Source organism: Nyctibius grandis, chromosome 10 (genome assembly GCF_013368605.1).
Source record: "Nyctibius grandis isolate bNycGra1 chromosome 10, bNycGra1.pri, whole genome shotgun sequence".
Classification (NCBI taxonomy): domain Eukaryota; kingdom Metazoa; phylum Chordata; class Aves; order Nyctibiiformes; family Nyctibiidae; genus Nyctibius; species Nyctibius grandis.
This window is the reverse complement of record NC_090667.1, coordinates 27,185,091-27,202,086: the sequence shown is the minus strand read 5'-3', so window position 1 is coordinate 27,202,086 and position 16,996 is coordinate 27,185,091. Positions and strand designations below refer to the sequence as shown.

Genomic DNA, 16,996 nt, shown 5'->3' with positions numbered 1-16,996 from the left:
TATTTACAGCCCATAGCTGAGAGAAGGCCACTGCTTACTCCAGCTTCCCCTGATGAGTAAATGTGCTCTGAGCCTGGAAATCTGAGCACTTGCTTGAGGTAAACAAGCCTCCGGGGGTATGTCCCCATGGAGCTCTCACCCCATTTCTGTGATGCCTCAGAAAATTTGCAAGATTTGCCGCTTTCGTTTTTCAGCCTCCTGCTATAAACCGGGTCCAAAGACTAGGGCTGTGTAAAAAAAAAAAAATTGGGTAATTCTAACCATGCCATTCCTTAAAATAAATAATGATAGATCACCCCAGGTGAACAGTGTTATTGCAAATAATGTTCCTTGAGGTCTTTGAAGGAGCAGACATTCGTTCTCAGCTCTTTCAGGTACATCCCAGCCACCATGCAGAGGTGCATTCCCATGTCTCCGCGTGACAGTGGAGATGGAAAGTTGAAACTGTTTTCTTGCAGTAGTTTGCTGCCTCAGAACAAACTACCTTCTACCAAACTTTTTTTTCCAGCTCCAAACAACATGGCCTTGCAAAATCTGAGATTACTCACTTTAGCAGGAAATGTGAGGAGGAGGAGGTGCACTACAGTTTCACACCTTTCCTCTTGTTTTTCCATCTAGAAACAAGTTCTGTTCTGGCTTGACTGATTGATTGAACCTTTTTCAAGTGCTGTCTGAAGGAGACAGCTTATCTTTTACTGGATCAGAGATGTGTTTGGCTCTTAAACAGATTTTCTTTAAAATCTGGGGTGTTTTCTTTCTTTCTGTTTGTTTCCTGGAAATCATAACACATGCACAGAATAAGGGAAAATTTCAAACACGACAAGTTGTGCTTAGCCAGAGCCCCGGCATGTAATAGGTCAGATCTCTTGGTGGGCTGCTTTGAAAATGTGCTTTCTTTGGAAAAGAAATATCACTCAGGCCTGTGTGTGCCTCCTTTTCCACCCCACCAGCCCGGTTTCAGGTTGGCTTGGACAGCAGCCCTCCATTCTGGGGGGGTGGGTAGTTTGCCCAGCTCTCGGCGAGGGGTGGTGGGTACGTGTGGGATGCCCATGGCAGGGCTCACCATTTCAGCCTTGTCTGCCTGGAAGCTTCTCTCCATTTCTTGCTATCGTGTTCAATCCCATCAAAGATATTCCCTCCCCTGCTAACTTTACCAGGCTGAAAACGGCACTTTCACAGAGGCTAGGACACAGCAGGAGTCCTTGAGTCTCTGTTCATTTGTACGTCTCTTCTGATCAATAAGAACTGTTTTTAAAATAGCTTGTGACATGGAGAAGAGTCAGAGTTTAATGATGAAAATGGTACAAAAATAACTCCAGTGTGGTGGATGTACTTTTTTTTTTTTTTATTAAAGAGACGACTGTTTTTTTTTGTTTGGAGATCTGAAGTGTTGGTAGGAGATCTTTAGTTCTGGTTGTTTAATGTTTTCAAGTCAGCATAAGCCACTGTATACATTAACCAGGAAGAATTATTAGCTTCTGCAGTATGTAAGGTCTGCCTGGAGTGGGAACATAGAGCTGAAAATAGTTCAAATAGTGATTTAAAAGTGTCTCTCTAAAAGTAGCTTGCTTTTCTTGGGTAGCCCACCATCCTAGTCTGAGAGGCTCTCAGTCTTTTCATGTGTGTAGCCACTTCTGGAGAGAAGTGAAGTGCTGTGATTCTCCTTTCACAAATGAGAGACGAGGCACAAAAGCAGCAGGCAACTGGGCTGTTGGAGAGCAAGGACTTGCCTGGGACCTGGGACGCTGCCCTCCTCTATGGGGGACCCACCAGCATGAACCAACTTACATTCCCACCCCGTCCTGCACCCACTTTTGGACTCAGTTGATGGATATTTAGCTGTCCTTAGGTTGTGCCAGGAATCTCCTTATGGTCTTCAGTCCAAACACTGGATATACCAAGCCTTGCCTGGCCCCTAAGGTAGTCTAAGAACAGAGAAGCTTGTGTAGCATCGGCAGCAATATGGGTTACTGATCTTCAGAGCGACTGTACTGTCCAAATAACACTGACCAGGGTGGTGGAGAGAGGTTGTCCACTGTTAGTTACTCCTCAGGAGAGGCTGGCACAGTCTCTCTGGTCAAAGAAGCTCTGGCCACATGGGTCAGCTGAGTAAAACCCTTCCCTTTTATACAATGCTTTCTTTTGGGCACCTGGGCATCATTTGTGAATGTACCTTTGTAGTGCTTGTAGGAGATTTTGCACAAAACTTTTTTATTATTAAATAAATAGAGTATCAGCTATTTATGGCAGATGATTGAACTGAGAGATTTTACATGCCTGTCTTGGTGATAGAGCTGGAGGCACAGGGCTTTGCAGCCTCCGGTCAGTAGATATGCAGCATCCGTACCCCAAACTGACTGTTTTACTTTCCTTGTCAGTAAGACTGTAAAACATCTGAGTTCTGGAATTTGTCCTCAGCATATTCTGAAAGAAATACAAATCCTAGTAGGTCCAGAGACCAGCCTGTCCCTGACTTTTCCAAGGGACATGGCATGGGTGACTCGTGGGAGATGACCTGCGACGTTCTCCAGCTCCACACCATGCCCTTCCACTGTGCAGCACACCGTGGTCGTGAAGCATGAAAGTACGCGAGGTGATGGCTCAGAAGCTGTGTCACGTCAACACTCGCAAGCTTCAGGAGTTTTAACTCCAAAGGAAAAAGAGAAGAAGTAAAAATATTACTTTCCAAGACTGCCTGTAAAAGGCTCAAGAGGAGAAGGAAGATCTTCCCTTGATCCTTTTTCCTGGGCTAAGTTTTCTTGGAGGTCTCAGAGCAGCAAGGGACTGTACCTACTGCACATACTGCACTGTTGGAGTAAAAGGTCAGGCCAAGCCATTTCTGTTGCGTTTGCAGAGAGCTCCTATGCCAGTCAAAGCAAACATGACTTGACCTGCACCTCTGACCAAGGCCCTTGCTGGCAGGATTTTCCAGAGGAGGCTGTGTGAGTGGTTGTGTTAGCGGCCCTCGAGGCTTGGCGTTAACCAGAGGGTGACTGGGACTTGGGGAGAGCAAAGAAGGTGTTTGGGCTGGAGAGAGGAGGAGAAGAGAAACCAGCTGCAGAGTCCAGCCTGGAGGAGACCTCAGGGGAGCAAAGGGATTTGTCTCCTGCCTTTAGGGCACCCAGAGGGGCACCCGGTGTTGGGGGGCTTTACACGTTGCTCTGCATATCCTAGACAGCCTCCATTCTATTTGCCTCTTGGTTTTGTTTGCTAGCTGTGTTTCTGCTAGTATTTTTATGGGTTTGTTTTTTCCTGTTGTATTAACAGAGCAGCTATGCTTTTACCACAGACAGGATGATGCTGAGCTTTCTGCTGAAAGCTGCTGGATCACGATGATGTGTTTTACCCAGCAGAGCTCACCAGGCGAGGCTCCTGTCACAGCAGAAGTCACCAGGGAGGTTTCTTAGAGCAGCAATTGCCCCTCAGCCCATGCTCAGTCACTGGCCTAGTATTTCATCATTGCTGTTTCTTGCTTGTATTTTGTGCTGGCTTCTCCGTTCTTCTGAGATCAAAGTCATATTTTTATTAATCAGTAAAAAAATAGGGGCATTTATCTGTTTGATTATACACAGAAAAATACCCAGCAGGGCTAGCTTAGTCTGTTGGATGTATTGCAAACTCACTCTGCTAATGGCTTGCTTAGGTGAAATAAGATCAAAGTTGGGAGAAGTTCCAAGTTTTCTGTGCTCTTGTCAGGTGGCTCCATCTTGGGGTTATTTGCTTGCACACCAGCTGCAGAGGAGGGACCAGGCAGGAGAAGGAAACTTTCAGGCAGGGGCAGAAGTTCCTGAAGGTGTCAGAGCTGCTTTTTCCAATAAGGGTGGTTGATCTTAATGGAAAAGGGGACCCTTTGCAGGGGGGAGATAGAGGGTTGGCATGTGAGCATTGTCTGGACACACCTGGTACGAACAGAGGTAGCACGTGAAGCAGGCAGTGGCAAGGTATCTTTTGATGTGTCTACATCTGGGCTTGCCCTGTGGTGGCAGGTTGCAGAAGGAAGGGATAGCTTGGAAAGCAGCAGGGAGAAGGTTGTCATGGCGAAGGCCCAGTCCCAAATCCTGGCTTTGCTTTCCTCTTTTAGCATTGTGCATCACTGTGTTTCAGAAAGTAGGAGCAGCCATAACAACATTTTAGGTCTTTCATGTATGTCAAAGCAGCGTGCCTAGCTGGCAGAGTGAATCGTAGAAAAGAAATGCACTCGGGGTTTGAGAGGACAAGAAAGAGCATCCATGTGTTTCAAAGAGAGCGACTCAGAGCCTGTGCTTTGTCTCTTCTGATAAACCTGCTACTGGATGTAGTCTGGGGCAGCAGAAGGCAGAGATCTGCTCTGCTTGATCTGGAGGCTCTGTGCCTGCAACTGGCCTAACCAAAGGGATTGATGTTTTGCCTTCCCATTACTTACCCAGCAATACTTGAGCCTCTTTAAACAAGAAATGTTCCATCAAGTGCCAAAATCATTTATCACTCACTGTTCGTGCTGCAAAGCTGCTGGATTTTGCTTGTGATAATGGAGGTAGCGAGAGGTCCTGGCAAGGATGGGAGCTGATGCTGTGGTAAGGCACTGCCTGGGTGGTGGCTCTGTGGCTGGGCAGAGGAGGGGGCTTCCTTCCTCTGCAGGCAGCTCTGGTGGGTTTTCTCACCAATTCTGTCATGTTGCTGAAGCAGACATTTACCGTTAGGTCAGGAAATATTATTCTTGTATTGTCGGGCTGCTTGAGTGAGAGGTTGGTTCAGGCTCTGAGCTGCAAAGTAGGTGCTGGGCTGGTGTGTAAGGACCCAGGGGCTGTTTGCATTGCTTGTGCTCAAATCCAGCCTGATTTCTGAGCGTGGTGCAGGTGGGTACGTAGGAGTGTTGCTCCTTGGAGGGTCCCCATTGCTCTGACCCATCCCCAACATTGCAGGTGGGCTGAGCAGGCAGGGAATGAGCTGCTGCAGGCAGAAGGGGTTGTGTGTGCCCTTCGCTGCCCCGTGCGTGTAAACCCAGGCATGGTGATGGCACAGTCGTTTTCTCAGCAGCAAATAAACTGGGCACCTCTTCTGATAGAGGAGAAGGTGGCACGAGGGTTGGTGGCCAGGGATGTGACCGGTGCTTTTCTTGTTTGCCTTCTGCAAGGATGAACATGGCTGGAGAGAGGGTGGGCAGTGTGTGTGCACCAGGGCCTGTAAATCATGGACAGAGCGGGGAGGCAACAAATCAAGCACCCACGAGGAGGGAATTGTATAGACAGCAGTAAATCAGTGGGTGTGTGCACAGTGATCCACGTACGGTCAGGCTGTAAGGGAAAAGGACATGTTGGCTCAGTATCCCTGGGAAGATGTATTGTGGCTATCGGAAGCCAAAGCACAAGGAGCTCTCTCTGGTGACTAATATTAAACTTCTCCGAAACAACCAGAAAATACACTGTTAGGCAGCTGGGAAAAGCTCCCCGAGACTGGCAGTTAGTACTGGTCGCTTACATTAACAGCGAAGGGCCAGCGACGTTCAGCCGTTTGCAGAGCAGCCGTGTCTGCCCAGGAGAGTTTGCAATTAAACCCCCAAATGCTGGGGATGTGGGTCACCCCCTGTGTGGCCCTCTCTCCCACTGCAGGGAAGGCAGCATCAGCGCAGGGAGAACCTGATGCCTTTTCCCAGTGCAAAATAACCTGTTGAGTTTTTCCCTAGTCTCGTGCCCATTGCTGGGGCTTCTGACCTCTCCCCTGAGGCCAGCGCTGAGCTGCTCCAGCCCCCCACACCTCCCTCCCTCCCTTCCACATGGCTCATGTCGTGGCTGTTTTCTGACTGTGGAAGCAGTGATGATGAGGGATGCTCATGCGGTTGGTTTGGCTTTTTCTAAATCGCCTGGTGCTGAGGAGTAATAAAACATTTATTAGATGTTACAAAACCAAACCCAGAACAACAGCACGATGAGCAGTTAAATATTCCTCCTCAGAGTGGTACCTGAACAGTGGCTGCCCTAAGGAGGGAGAGCTCTGTGCTGCTCTTGGTTGTGTGCTGTAAGCTGGTCTCTCTAGACAGAAGACAGAGGTGCATCCCCTGGGAATTACCTGCAGTCCCCAGCTGAACCGATTCCTGCGAGACATGGGTGATAGTGATGGGCTGAGGCATCAGGGACCAGCATGCAGCACCGCGGTGCATCCTCACGTCCCGGCTGCAGGGCAGACCCTTCCCGCGGGATGCGCTGGGTGCAAGGGCACCCTGAGCCATCAGTGCACTGAAACACCCAGTCCTTGATCAGGGGTGTGGCAATAAAGGGGTGCCTTCCACTTGAGAACCTCCTTCTACAGAGTTCAATCTGACTGCTATTCGAGGAGCTGTCACATTGATGGATATGGCTTTATTAGCTGATTTGAGTACACACACAGCTGTGGATGGGTTATTCTGTAGCCTGTCACTGACAAATCAGCAGTTAGCCTTAAAGCATTTGGCAATCTATAATCTAGGATGGCCTCTCCTTGCAAATCTTCTGTTGGATACGGTAATGCCATAGTGAAATGTAGGTTGCAAGGGACTTCTGGAGGTCTCTGGTCCAATTCCCCTGCTCAAGGCAGGGCTCCTTCCCAAACCAGATCACGTTCATACAGTCAGGTTGTGAAAATTTGCAAGGCTGGAGATGCCACAGCCTCTCTGGACCCGTCTCGGTGCTGGACCACCCTCACTGCAACATTATGCAAGACTTCTTATAAATCCTTATGAAACTCTCCTTTCTGCTAGCTTTCAAGGCATGTTGTCTGTGGCTCTTGGACATGTTGATGTGCATCATACAAATCTTGGAAAGACAACTGTCCTGTGGGTGCAAGTCATCTTGTTTTCTTCACACATGCAGATTTGAAAGTTCACTTTAAAAGAGTGAAAATCTGCAGAAGTTGTTGTAGTTCTTCAAAGTTCAAAGCACGTAAATCTGAGACTCTGCTTTCACAGAATCACAGAATCACAGAATGTTAGGGATTGGAAGGGACCTCGAAAGATCATCTAGTCCAATCCCCCTGCCGGGGCAGGATTGCCTAGACCATATCACACAGGAACGCGTCCAGGCGGGTTTTGAATGTCTCCAGAGAAGGAGACTCCACAACCTCTCTGGGCAGCCTGTTCCAGTGTTCAGTCACCCTTACAGTAAAGAAGTTTTTCCTCAAATTTAAGTGGAACCTCCTGTGCTCCAGCTTGCACCCATTGCCCCTTGTCCTGTCAAGGGATGTCACTGAGAAGAGCCTGGCTCCATCCTCTTGACACTTGCCCTTTACATATTTATAAACATTAATGAGGTCACCCCTCAATCTCCTCTAAGCTAAAGAGACCCAGCTCCCTCAGCCTCTCCTCATAAGGGAGATGTTCCACCCCCTTAATCATCTTCGTGGCTCTGCGCTGGACTCTCTCTAGCAGTTCCCTGTCCTTCTTGAACTGAGGGGCCCAGAACTGGACACAATATTCCAGATGCGGCCTCACCAGGGCAGAGTAGAGGGGGAGGAGAACCTCTCTCGACCTGCTGACCACACCCCTTCTAATCCACCCCAGGATGCCATTGGCCTTCTTGGCCACAAGGGCACACTGCTGGCTCATGGTCATCCTGTTGTCCACTAGGACCCCCAGGTCCCTTTCCCCTACGCTGCTCTCCAACAGCTCTGTCCCCAACTTGTACTGGTACATGGGGTTGTTCTTGCCCAGATGCAGGACTCTACACTTGCCCTTGTTATATTTCATTAAATTTCTCCCCGCCCAACTCTCCAGCCTGTCCAGGTCTCTCTGAATGGCTGCGCAGCCTTCCGGCACATCAGCCACTCCTCCCAGTTTTGTGTCATCAGCGAACTTGCTGACAGCACACTCTAATCCCTCATCCAAGTCATTAATGAATATATTGAATAGAACTGGTCCCAGAACCGACCCTTGCGGAACTCCGCTAGACACAGACCTCCAACTGGACTCTGTCCCGCTGACCACTACTCTCTGGCTTCTTTCCTTCAGCCAGTTCACAATCCACCTCACTACCCGATCATCCAGACCACACTTCCTCAGTTTAGCTGCGAGGATGCTGTGGGAGACAGTGTCAAACGCTTTACTGAAATCGAGATAGACCACATCCACAGCTTTACCATCATCTATCCACCGGGTAACATCCTCATAAAAGGCTATCAAGTTGGTTGAGCAAGACTTCCCGTTGGTGAAGCCATGTTGACTGCCCCTAATGATCCCCCTATCCTTGATGTGCCTAGAGACAGCACCAAGAACAAGTTACTCCATCACCTTTCCGGGGATGGAGGTGAGGCTGACCGGTCTATAGTTACCCGGGTCCTCCTTCCTGCCCTTTTTGAAGACTGGAGTGACATTCGCTTTCCTCCAGTCCTCAGGCACCTCTCCTGTTGCCCATGACTTAGCAAAGATGATGGAGAGTGGCCTAGCAATGACTTCCGCCAGCTCCCTCAGCACCCGCGGATGCATCCCATCAGGGCCCATGGATTTATGGACATCCAGGTTGCTTAATTGGTCCCTGACCCAGCCCTCATCAACCAAGACAGATTCCTCCTCTATCCTGACTTCTTCTGAGGCCGCAGGGGTCCAGGGCTCCTCAGGACAGCTTCCAACAGTATAGACAGAGGCAAAGAAGGCATTCAGTAACTCCGCCTTCTTTTATCCTCTGTCTCCAGGACCCCCACCTCATTCATCAGTGGGCCTACATTGCCTCTAGTGTTGGCTTTACCTGCAATGTATTTGAAGAAGCCCTTTCTGTTGTCCTTGACCTCTCTTGCAAGGTTTAATTCCAAGGAGGCCTTAGCTTTCCTAGTTGCCTCCCTACATCCTCTGACAACAGACTTATATTCCTCCCAAGTGGCCAGCCCCTCCTTCCACGATCTGTACACCTTCTTCTTCCACTTGAGTTTGCCCAGCAGTTCCCTGTTCAACAATGCAGGTCTCCTGGTACCCTTCCTTGACTTCCTACCTGTTGGGATGCTCTGATCTTGAGCTCGGAAGAAGCAGTCCTTGAACGCTAACCAACTATCTTGGGCCCCCTTACCTTCTTACCTTCTAGTACCTTTGAGCCCGTCCATGATACAGCGTGGGGTACAAAACCCAAATCCAGCTAATGTTGTATTACTGTGTAACGTAGGCCCTAAGCAGTGAGCTGTACGGCTGTACTTACTGCTGCGTGCTCAGACACAGCAAAGCATTTTGGAGAGAGGATGGGTTAGAGAGGCACGTTGCTGTGTATAGCTTTTTTCAGGGAACTTTTCTTTGGCAAACAGCTCCTCTTGCAATGCTTGTGCTCCCCCGATGTAGGCGAAGGAGGCTGGAGATGATGCGCAGAGATGGTGCCAGCTGTTCACTGGCTGGAACAACTCTGGAGAAGGTACCATGGCTCCGTGCATTCAGGTTTGTGTTTGTCTCTGAGCCAGATGGAATATGTGCAAAAATAACACGTGGCAAGAAAGCTGCTGGTGAGCGTTTGTCCCGAGGAGGCTGATGTGCTGTTTGCTGAGATCTGCATCAAGCAAATGCAAGAAATTGCCTCTGTGATTTGCTTGTGACCATGGTGGGGACATGGCACATGCCAGAGATTGTTCCACCCCATTTCTGAGGTCACTAGATTGTGCTGGGCATGCAGTTTCTCTTAAAAAAACAAAAAAGTTAGACTAAGAAGGTAGGAAGCATTGGGATGCCCAGATGTAGTCGCTGGTGAGCTCTTCCCCATAATGTAGTCCATTATGGAGGAGACCTCTGCCAAGCTTGTTATAAAAAGCCATGCAATCCACTAGGGATGCCAGCCCAAAGCTCCATGAGTACCCTGCCTGGTACCTGTGCCAGGAGTTCATCATCACTGACTCAGTTAATTACATTTTTAATATGCATGTGTAGGTTTGGCAACTTAAGTACTCACATGCTGAAAGGAGGTTGTACCGAGGTGGGGGTTGGTCTCTTCTTCCAAGTAACATGTGATAGGACAAGAGGAAACGGCCTCAAGTTGTGCCAGGGGAGGTTTAGGTTTGATATTAGGAAAAAATTCTTCATGGAAAGGGTTATCAAGCAGTGGAACAGGCTGCCCAGGGGAGTGATGGAGTCACCATCCCTGGAGGTGTTTAAAAGCCATGTAGATGTGGTGCTTAGGGACATGGTTTAGTGCTGGGCTTGGCAGTGTTAGGTTAACTGTTGGACTTGATGATCTTAAAGGTCCTTTCCAACCAAAATGATTCTGTGATTCTATGCTTTAGACAGATAAAGGATGTGAAACACTCTACTGCATAAACACACCACAATATTAACTTGGGAGAGTTCGCGTGGGTCCAGAGTCACTGTATGCAAGCAGGGTGTTCTGCGATCTCTGTCGAATGCAGGAATGACTTATTTCTTTAATGGCTGTCACACACTGAAAGCAGTTGTGGGGAAAAGCAGTGAGGATTGGGAAAGCGAGGGAAGGTAGATAGAATAAACCTCTTCCATCCACCACAGTACTCCTGCTTACTCCCAGCTCTCCACCTCTCTCCTGTGCGACGGCACCTGGGTTTGTCTTTGCATCAGGGGCAATGAGGCTCTACCCCCCACCAGCCTCCCACCCGCAGGGCTTGCAACCCAACAGGTTTTCACCTCCTGCCGTAGCTGGTGCGAAGGCTGTGATATTGCACTGATGTGCTTCGAAGGGGGAGTAATTCTGTTGTTTTCCGCTATTTGTAAGCACACTATGGAAGGTAACTAAGTGAGAAGTGGTTTGTGTTGGCCCCTTAGTGGCCTCACTGGTGCTGCGGTAGCTGTTGGCTTGCTTTATATGGATTTCTAGCTCATCACTGGTGCCTCTAATAGCAAGAGATAAAATAGCACCCTTACCTTTAAAGCACTTCAGCTTCCAGGTGAGTGTTCAGGGCCCGTGGATGGGTTGGTGACATTGCTTGGCCCTGCTCGAAGGCTTTATAGGTGACATTGGGGCTGAAGCTGCTCCCCTGCCCCGGTCCAGGCTCTGCCGGGGAGCTGCTGCCTCCTGGCTGCCCATGGGACGCTGCCGGGGTTCGGCGGTGACCGGGAGGGGAAGAGGCATCAAATGGGAGGTGGAGCGTGGTGGGCAGGTCTCATTGACCTGCAGGTCTGGTCCCCTCCTCTCCTTTGCTGCTGCTGGCTTTCTGCACCAGGTGTCTGCTGCTGTGCTGCAGGAGCTAATTTTAATCTGAAAGCGGTTTAATTTTGGCTCAGATTGACTGCTTTCTTGATAACGTCCCTACCAGTGGCACGGACACAGATTAATACACCAGTGCTGCTTCATAGTCTGGAGGGGGTGGAAGACCGAGGGTCCTGTTAGCCGAGGACTGGGCCATGCTGGAGCCTGGTGTGATCAGAGAGGATCTCCTTTTCCTTGGGCGGGGAAAATACTTGCATAGAGCTTGGGGGCGAGGAGGAGGCGACTGGCATTCCAGAGAGACCAATCTGATGGTTCATTTCCACAGCCCCCACGAGCTGACGTGTGAGCTGCGTATTGGGAGTTCCTGGGAATTTCAAGGAGCATCATTAGTTCTGAAGGTAGCCCCTTCAGTACTGGGGAAGGAGCATAAAATATTGCTGCTAGGTGGCATTATAGGAATTGAACGAGCAAGGACTTCTGGAGGTTGTCCTAAGAAATAACCTGGAAAAAAAAATGCCGTGCACATTGTTAAAATCCCAAATGAAAAGTGTCTTACCCCAGAGTATCTGTGCTATTAGTATGTCTGTCTTTGTGCCTCAACACCCTGATTTCAATGTTACCTGTAGCTTTCCTGTTTCTTTTCATGGTTTCTTATGGCCTCTATTGCTTCATCGTTTCTGCCTGATGATCACAATTGTTGCTAATACAAAATCATCAATATATTTAATTAACATCCTGCTTTTCTCTTCTTCCAGATAATTAAATGCTTAATAAAAACAGACCTAGCGCCTTCCCACAGGTGTCTCCCACTTGATCACTACATTGTCTCTGGCTCCTCTTATCACTGACCCAGTTTTCTTTTCAATTCCATCAGGAGCTTCCATCAGCTCAGATAATTTTGGAGCCTCTTGTATGTCTGATGCTGTGCGTATTGCCCCATATTGCTACTGGCAAACACCACAAGGGTCTTAGGTGCCTGGCATGGCAGATAGGTTCTTATAGCCAAAAATTAGATCTTCCCAGCCTTAAAGCCTGGAGCTTTTGGCAGTGCTTGTCCACAGGGCTCATTGCAGATGGTGACCGAGGCTGAGGTGGGTCAGGTTAGAGGGACGGTCCTTGCTCCAGCCCTGTGATGCTGAGCCTTCTTGCATGTGTGGGACCCTGTGAAGTGTGGGCTGCTGTTTTGGGGGTGGGAATGACCCGTCTTTCCAGCACCCACAGGGATGGCAAAGGCTGTTTCATGTTTTCTGAAGCAGAGCGTATTGAGTCTTGCTTTATGTCACTTTGATGAACACCTCTCCATAAGCACCGGGATAAACTAATCCCAGATTATCACATCAAATTACTATTGCTCACTAACCCTCCTCAGTGTGATGTTGCAGAATTAATTACCAGTATTCATGATGTTAGTTACTGCAGTCCCTAAACACCCTGCATGGCGCATCATCTATATCTAAGGATATTTATCATTGCATTTTCCAAGTGGTCCCTCTCCTGCTTTTTATCACTAGCTGTGTTTACCAGGCCTCGTTATGCTCTAGTTGTTGGATCGCTGTAGTTTTGGATACTTTATTCAAAGCCATTTAGACACAGTGATTAATTTTATTTTTCCTTTCCATTCTAATGGGCTGTTCTCTTCCGCTGGCACACAAGGGAGAAAAAAACCCTCATCTCTAGACCTTTTGGTCATTAGTAAATAATTGTCCTAATTCTTACTGCTGTCTTTTCCCTTTAAGTTTGAAGTTGTCATGTATACATCTTGTTTTCTTACTTCTCTTTTGTCTAAATTAATTCTTATCGTCAAGTCTGAAGTAGCCGTGTGGTAAACCAGGCACAACTACAGTTAAATGCCTGCAGCACTTCAGCATGAGCGTTATCTGTGTCTTAAGATGTTGTACTGGCATTGCTGGTACATGACTTATGTCCCTGCTGTGACTTTTACTCTATTACAAGCTGAAGAGGTGGGGGTTTCTAGCTATATCTGTCTTTAAACTGACAGATAAATTGGCAAAATAATGTCATGTTATCTTAACAAGGCTGGAACAAACCCTTGTAAACTTTCTATTGATGTCATTGTGCCAAAATTAGAGCTGTCTTGTAAGTTATATGAGCTATATGCTGGGCAGAGACTGTTCTGAGCAGCAAAGAGACAGCAGAGAAAGTCCTTGCTTGGGCAAGGAGAACAGGTTTGCCCTTGTATGATCTCTTGGCATTAAATGGCATTCTTTCAGCACTGGTCCTGACTCGTGTTTTATATGTGACAAGCCAAAAGGAATGAGCAAGGAATAAAAAAAAAAAAAACACAAACAAAAAAAAACAAAAACAAAAACAAATGAGGAAGGACCAAGGCCCCAGAGTGCTGATGAGTGCCGTCTTCAACAGCCAGCTTGCAAGGCTTTCTGTTTGGTGATGAGACCTCATCTTCTGAAGGGGAGGAGAGGCCAAATGGGGAAGAGGTTGCACTGAAACAGTCTCTTCCAAGCATGCACACAGCAGTTTGCTTTTGACTTAGGTATACCTGAAGCGGGAAAAGTCTTGTGTGCGTTTTGTGGCAGCAGAGTTGTTTAGAAATGATGTTCAGAGTCATTTTAGGTGCTCATGATGCTTAGATGAACTTGCCAGGGTGAAGAGTGCATGTGTGTGTGTACCCATGCGTGGCTGATTCCTCTTCTATTCCTGCTGTCCCCAAAGGAGAGCAGAAGTGCACATCATAAGCACCCTGATAAGATATTGCAGAAGAAATAGTGTTTTTTTTTTCCTCATGCATAAACCTTTCTTGACTAATTTTCTCCTTTTGATATGTTTTGCAGATAAGTAAGCAGCAGCTCCAGACAATCAAAGATCGTTTCCAGGCCTTTCTCAATGGAGAAACCCAGATTGTGGCAGATGAAGCATTTATAAACGCTGTCCAGAGCTACTACGAGGTAAGGAGAGACAATACAGTATTCATATGAATCCTTGTTCTCACCCCTATTCACAGGCAGTGTTGAATTCTAAACTAATGGATTGTCCTTTCTCAAACAGCACAAAACAAAGCCAAGTGCAAGGCTGCTTCTGTCTGATGTCTGGTACCTCACAAGGTTTGTGAGGTTCAGGGTTTGACCATGCAACAACGTGGCAACTGTGGCAACCCCTACACCATGGTGTATCCTATAGCTTGATTATGGGGAAGATCGCCCTTCCTTTAAGCTGAAAAATATCTTCCTGATACTTTTAAACAGGGAAGATGGCACAATATAAAATAGATGTTACATGCTTCCTATGAAAAATACCAAGAGAAAACTGGACAGCACGTTCAATTCTTGCTGAAGCTTTTCAGCAAGAGTCTCATCTTTTCTCTTTGGTATGACAAGTGCTGCAAAGCAAAGGGGGAGGGAGGAGGATGTGCATCTACAAAACTAGATGATACCAAAGAAAGTGAAGCATCATTCATAATTGTGCAAAAGAATAATTATGCATGTCTGTCTTTTTGCATCTCTTTGTTTGCAGCCCTTAATGCTGCCTTTCATATCTTTTCTCAGAAGGAAAGATCTTCTGTTTTTGAAGGAAAGCAGTGCCTGTGATTTGTATGAGGAGTGTTGCTTATTTTTTTGCTAGCCTTTCTGCAAACCATTTCTCTTTCTCCCTAGAGCTATTCTGTCATAAAAGGTGAAGATTTTGAATTGCCTACATAAAATATTTCTCTGGAAATGGAATCTAAGAGGGGACCAAAATCAGATACTAAAACTGAAGAGAATTTTAGCTCTATAAAAAATGGCAGCAGCTGCTTCTGTGTAAGGAAAGCACAAATTATGTCTGGATTAACTCTATTAAACCAGCCTAGTAGTTACTCCTCCATCATGCTCTGTACAGGAAGGAAGCTGAGAGTAATTTACATCTCTTATCAGAAAAGAAATTGCCAAGGGATCTTCAGTTTATCACAGCTTCACTGAACAGATGCTCTCAGAGAAAGTTTTCAAGATGGCGTGAGCTGCATTTTAGGATGTAAGAGCAGCATAATCTGTTCAGATAAGGCTATTGGGCAGAAGAAGGAAACTGCTTAAAGACAGGCAAAATACATCCCTGTTTCACTGGTGGGTCTGGCTGAAAGTGTGTCCTGAACCACTCCAGAAGTCCTGTGCTGTATAATTACCCCAAGTGATCAAATTTGGGAAGAGCAGTTGATCAGCACTAGATGTCTGCAAACCCTGTGTCTTCAGTTCAGCTGGACACTCCACTGGCTCTGTCCTACTTAAAACAGGCCACAAGAAGCATAACGCATCGCTCTGTGTCCTTTAATGCAACTTTCTTTTTCTTCTGTTGGTCTCCTTTAATTTACTGCCGTGTACTCCCAGCTTCTGTGCAGCTGTAGCGTGGCTGCATGTGTCTTCCTTGGCACCATCTGCGGTGGCACAAGGCCCCCTCTCAGTGCAGCGTTCCCTGCCGACGGCGCTCCTTCCTCCCTTCTCTGCAGAGACGTGCCCGCCCTTGGCCAGGCCGTGGTGCGATCACAGCAGATCCTGCTTATCTCAGCTCCTGCAAATCTCAGAGTTTTGTGCAATTAACTGTCCCTTGGATGGATACTATCTAGAAATCGGCGTTTAGGCACTGACTTATAAAGCTGCATGATGGCTTGGAAAATACTAAAACTTGATTTTTTGCTCAGCTGAAACTGAACATCTCTGTGCAGGATGTGGCTGGTGTTTCTAAGGGGTTCACTTGCTATCAGTGCAGAATAGGATCATTACCTGGGGAATGATTTTTTTTTTTTTCTGGAGAAAGAGGTAAAGGTGCCATGGTAGGTCAGGGATGCGTTTGCTCTTGCCATGGACGTGTTTGCATGGCCACATTCTGCTGTTAAGTCTGCCATCAAGGGGTAAGCGTGTAATTGCCAGCCTTAGACTGGTTCACAGGCTGCTATCAAATTAAAAGATTGAATGAGCTGAGCAGGCTCCACTGCTGGTCTGCAAAGCCCCGCTGTGCCTGCAGGAATGCTGCAGATCCATGTGTGCAAGATGGGCCCAGCACGCTCCAACAGACACTCCGGGAGAGCCTTTACTCTAATGATTAAAGCTTCATCTGTCAACCAACACTTTATGCATCCGTCCCTTCAGTGGGTGTTATGGAAATGCTTTGTTAAACCCATTTCCACTTTGCTGTGGGCAGATAGAGCCAGGACCATGCGTGACCTGGGGAGCTTATCTGTGGACGTGACAGGAGGTGCCTGGCCCAGCCCATGGAGGCCGGTTCCCTTCTGCGTGTACCGTTGTATGCACCCACGCTAGGATTTTGCTCCAGCAATTCTTGACTCTTGGCAATCCCACTAGGCAGTCTTACAGCTGGGCAATTCAGCTGGTATTTTCTAAAAAAAGCAGCTCGCTCTGCAGGACAGAACACCTCTTTTATTTTTTTTATCTTCCTATTTCACAGTCTTTTTTTCTGCTGCTTTGTGTCCGACTGGCGCCTGCCTCCCCCCTGCCAGCCGCAGCCCTCCTTTCCTCTGCTGGCTGCTGCTCTGCGCCTGGGGAGGATAAATTGGGGCTGAGGGGGGACGGGGAGTCACAGCACTGTCACCCCTCCGACGGGGCTGAGGGTCACGGACAGCAGCAGCCGCCGGTGCTGGCGGGTGTGGGAAGTTGTTAGCGCTGTCGCACAGGGTCAGGCCAAAGGCGCCTGGAGTGAATGATGAGAGAGGGGACGTGGAAGCTGAGGATGCCACAGCAGAGCCGTTTGCTGTGACCTCCCACCATTTCCAGCAGTCAGTGTGCTGGGGACTTCCTCAGCCGCATCAGGAGCTTGGATTTTGATAGTTCTCACCTATTACTTGAAAGCACCCGCACACACTTGGGGTGTTATCACTCATATTTAAGCCATTCAAGGAAACGAAGTGTGTGCTGGTATCGTTTCAGTGTGGACTGAAGAGG

The 16,996-nt window shown here is 47.9% G+C and overlaps 1 protein-coding gene across 1 annotated transcript in view; it reads left to right on the top strand.

Moving 5' to 3' along the window:
- Window positions 1–16,996, top strand: part of CADPS (calcium dependent secretion activator) — a 214,160-nt gene that overhangs the window by 29,905 nt on the left and 167,259 nt on the right. The window contains 1 exon segment of the mRNA XM_068408648.1: window positions 13,904–14,017. Within this exon segment, the coding sequence (XP_068264749.1) occupies window positions 13,904–14,017 (114 nt within the window).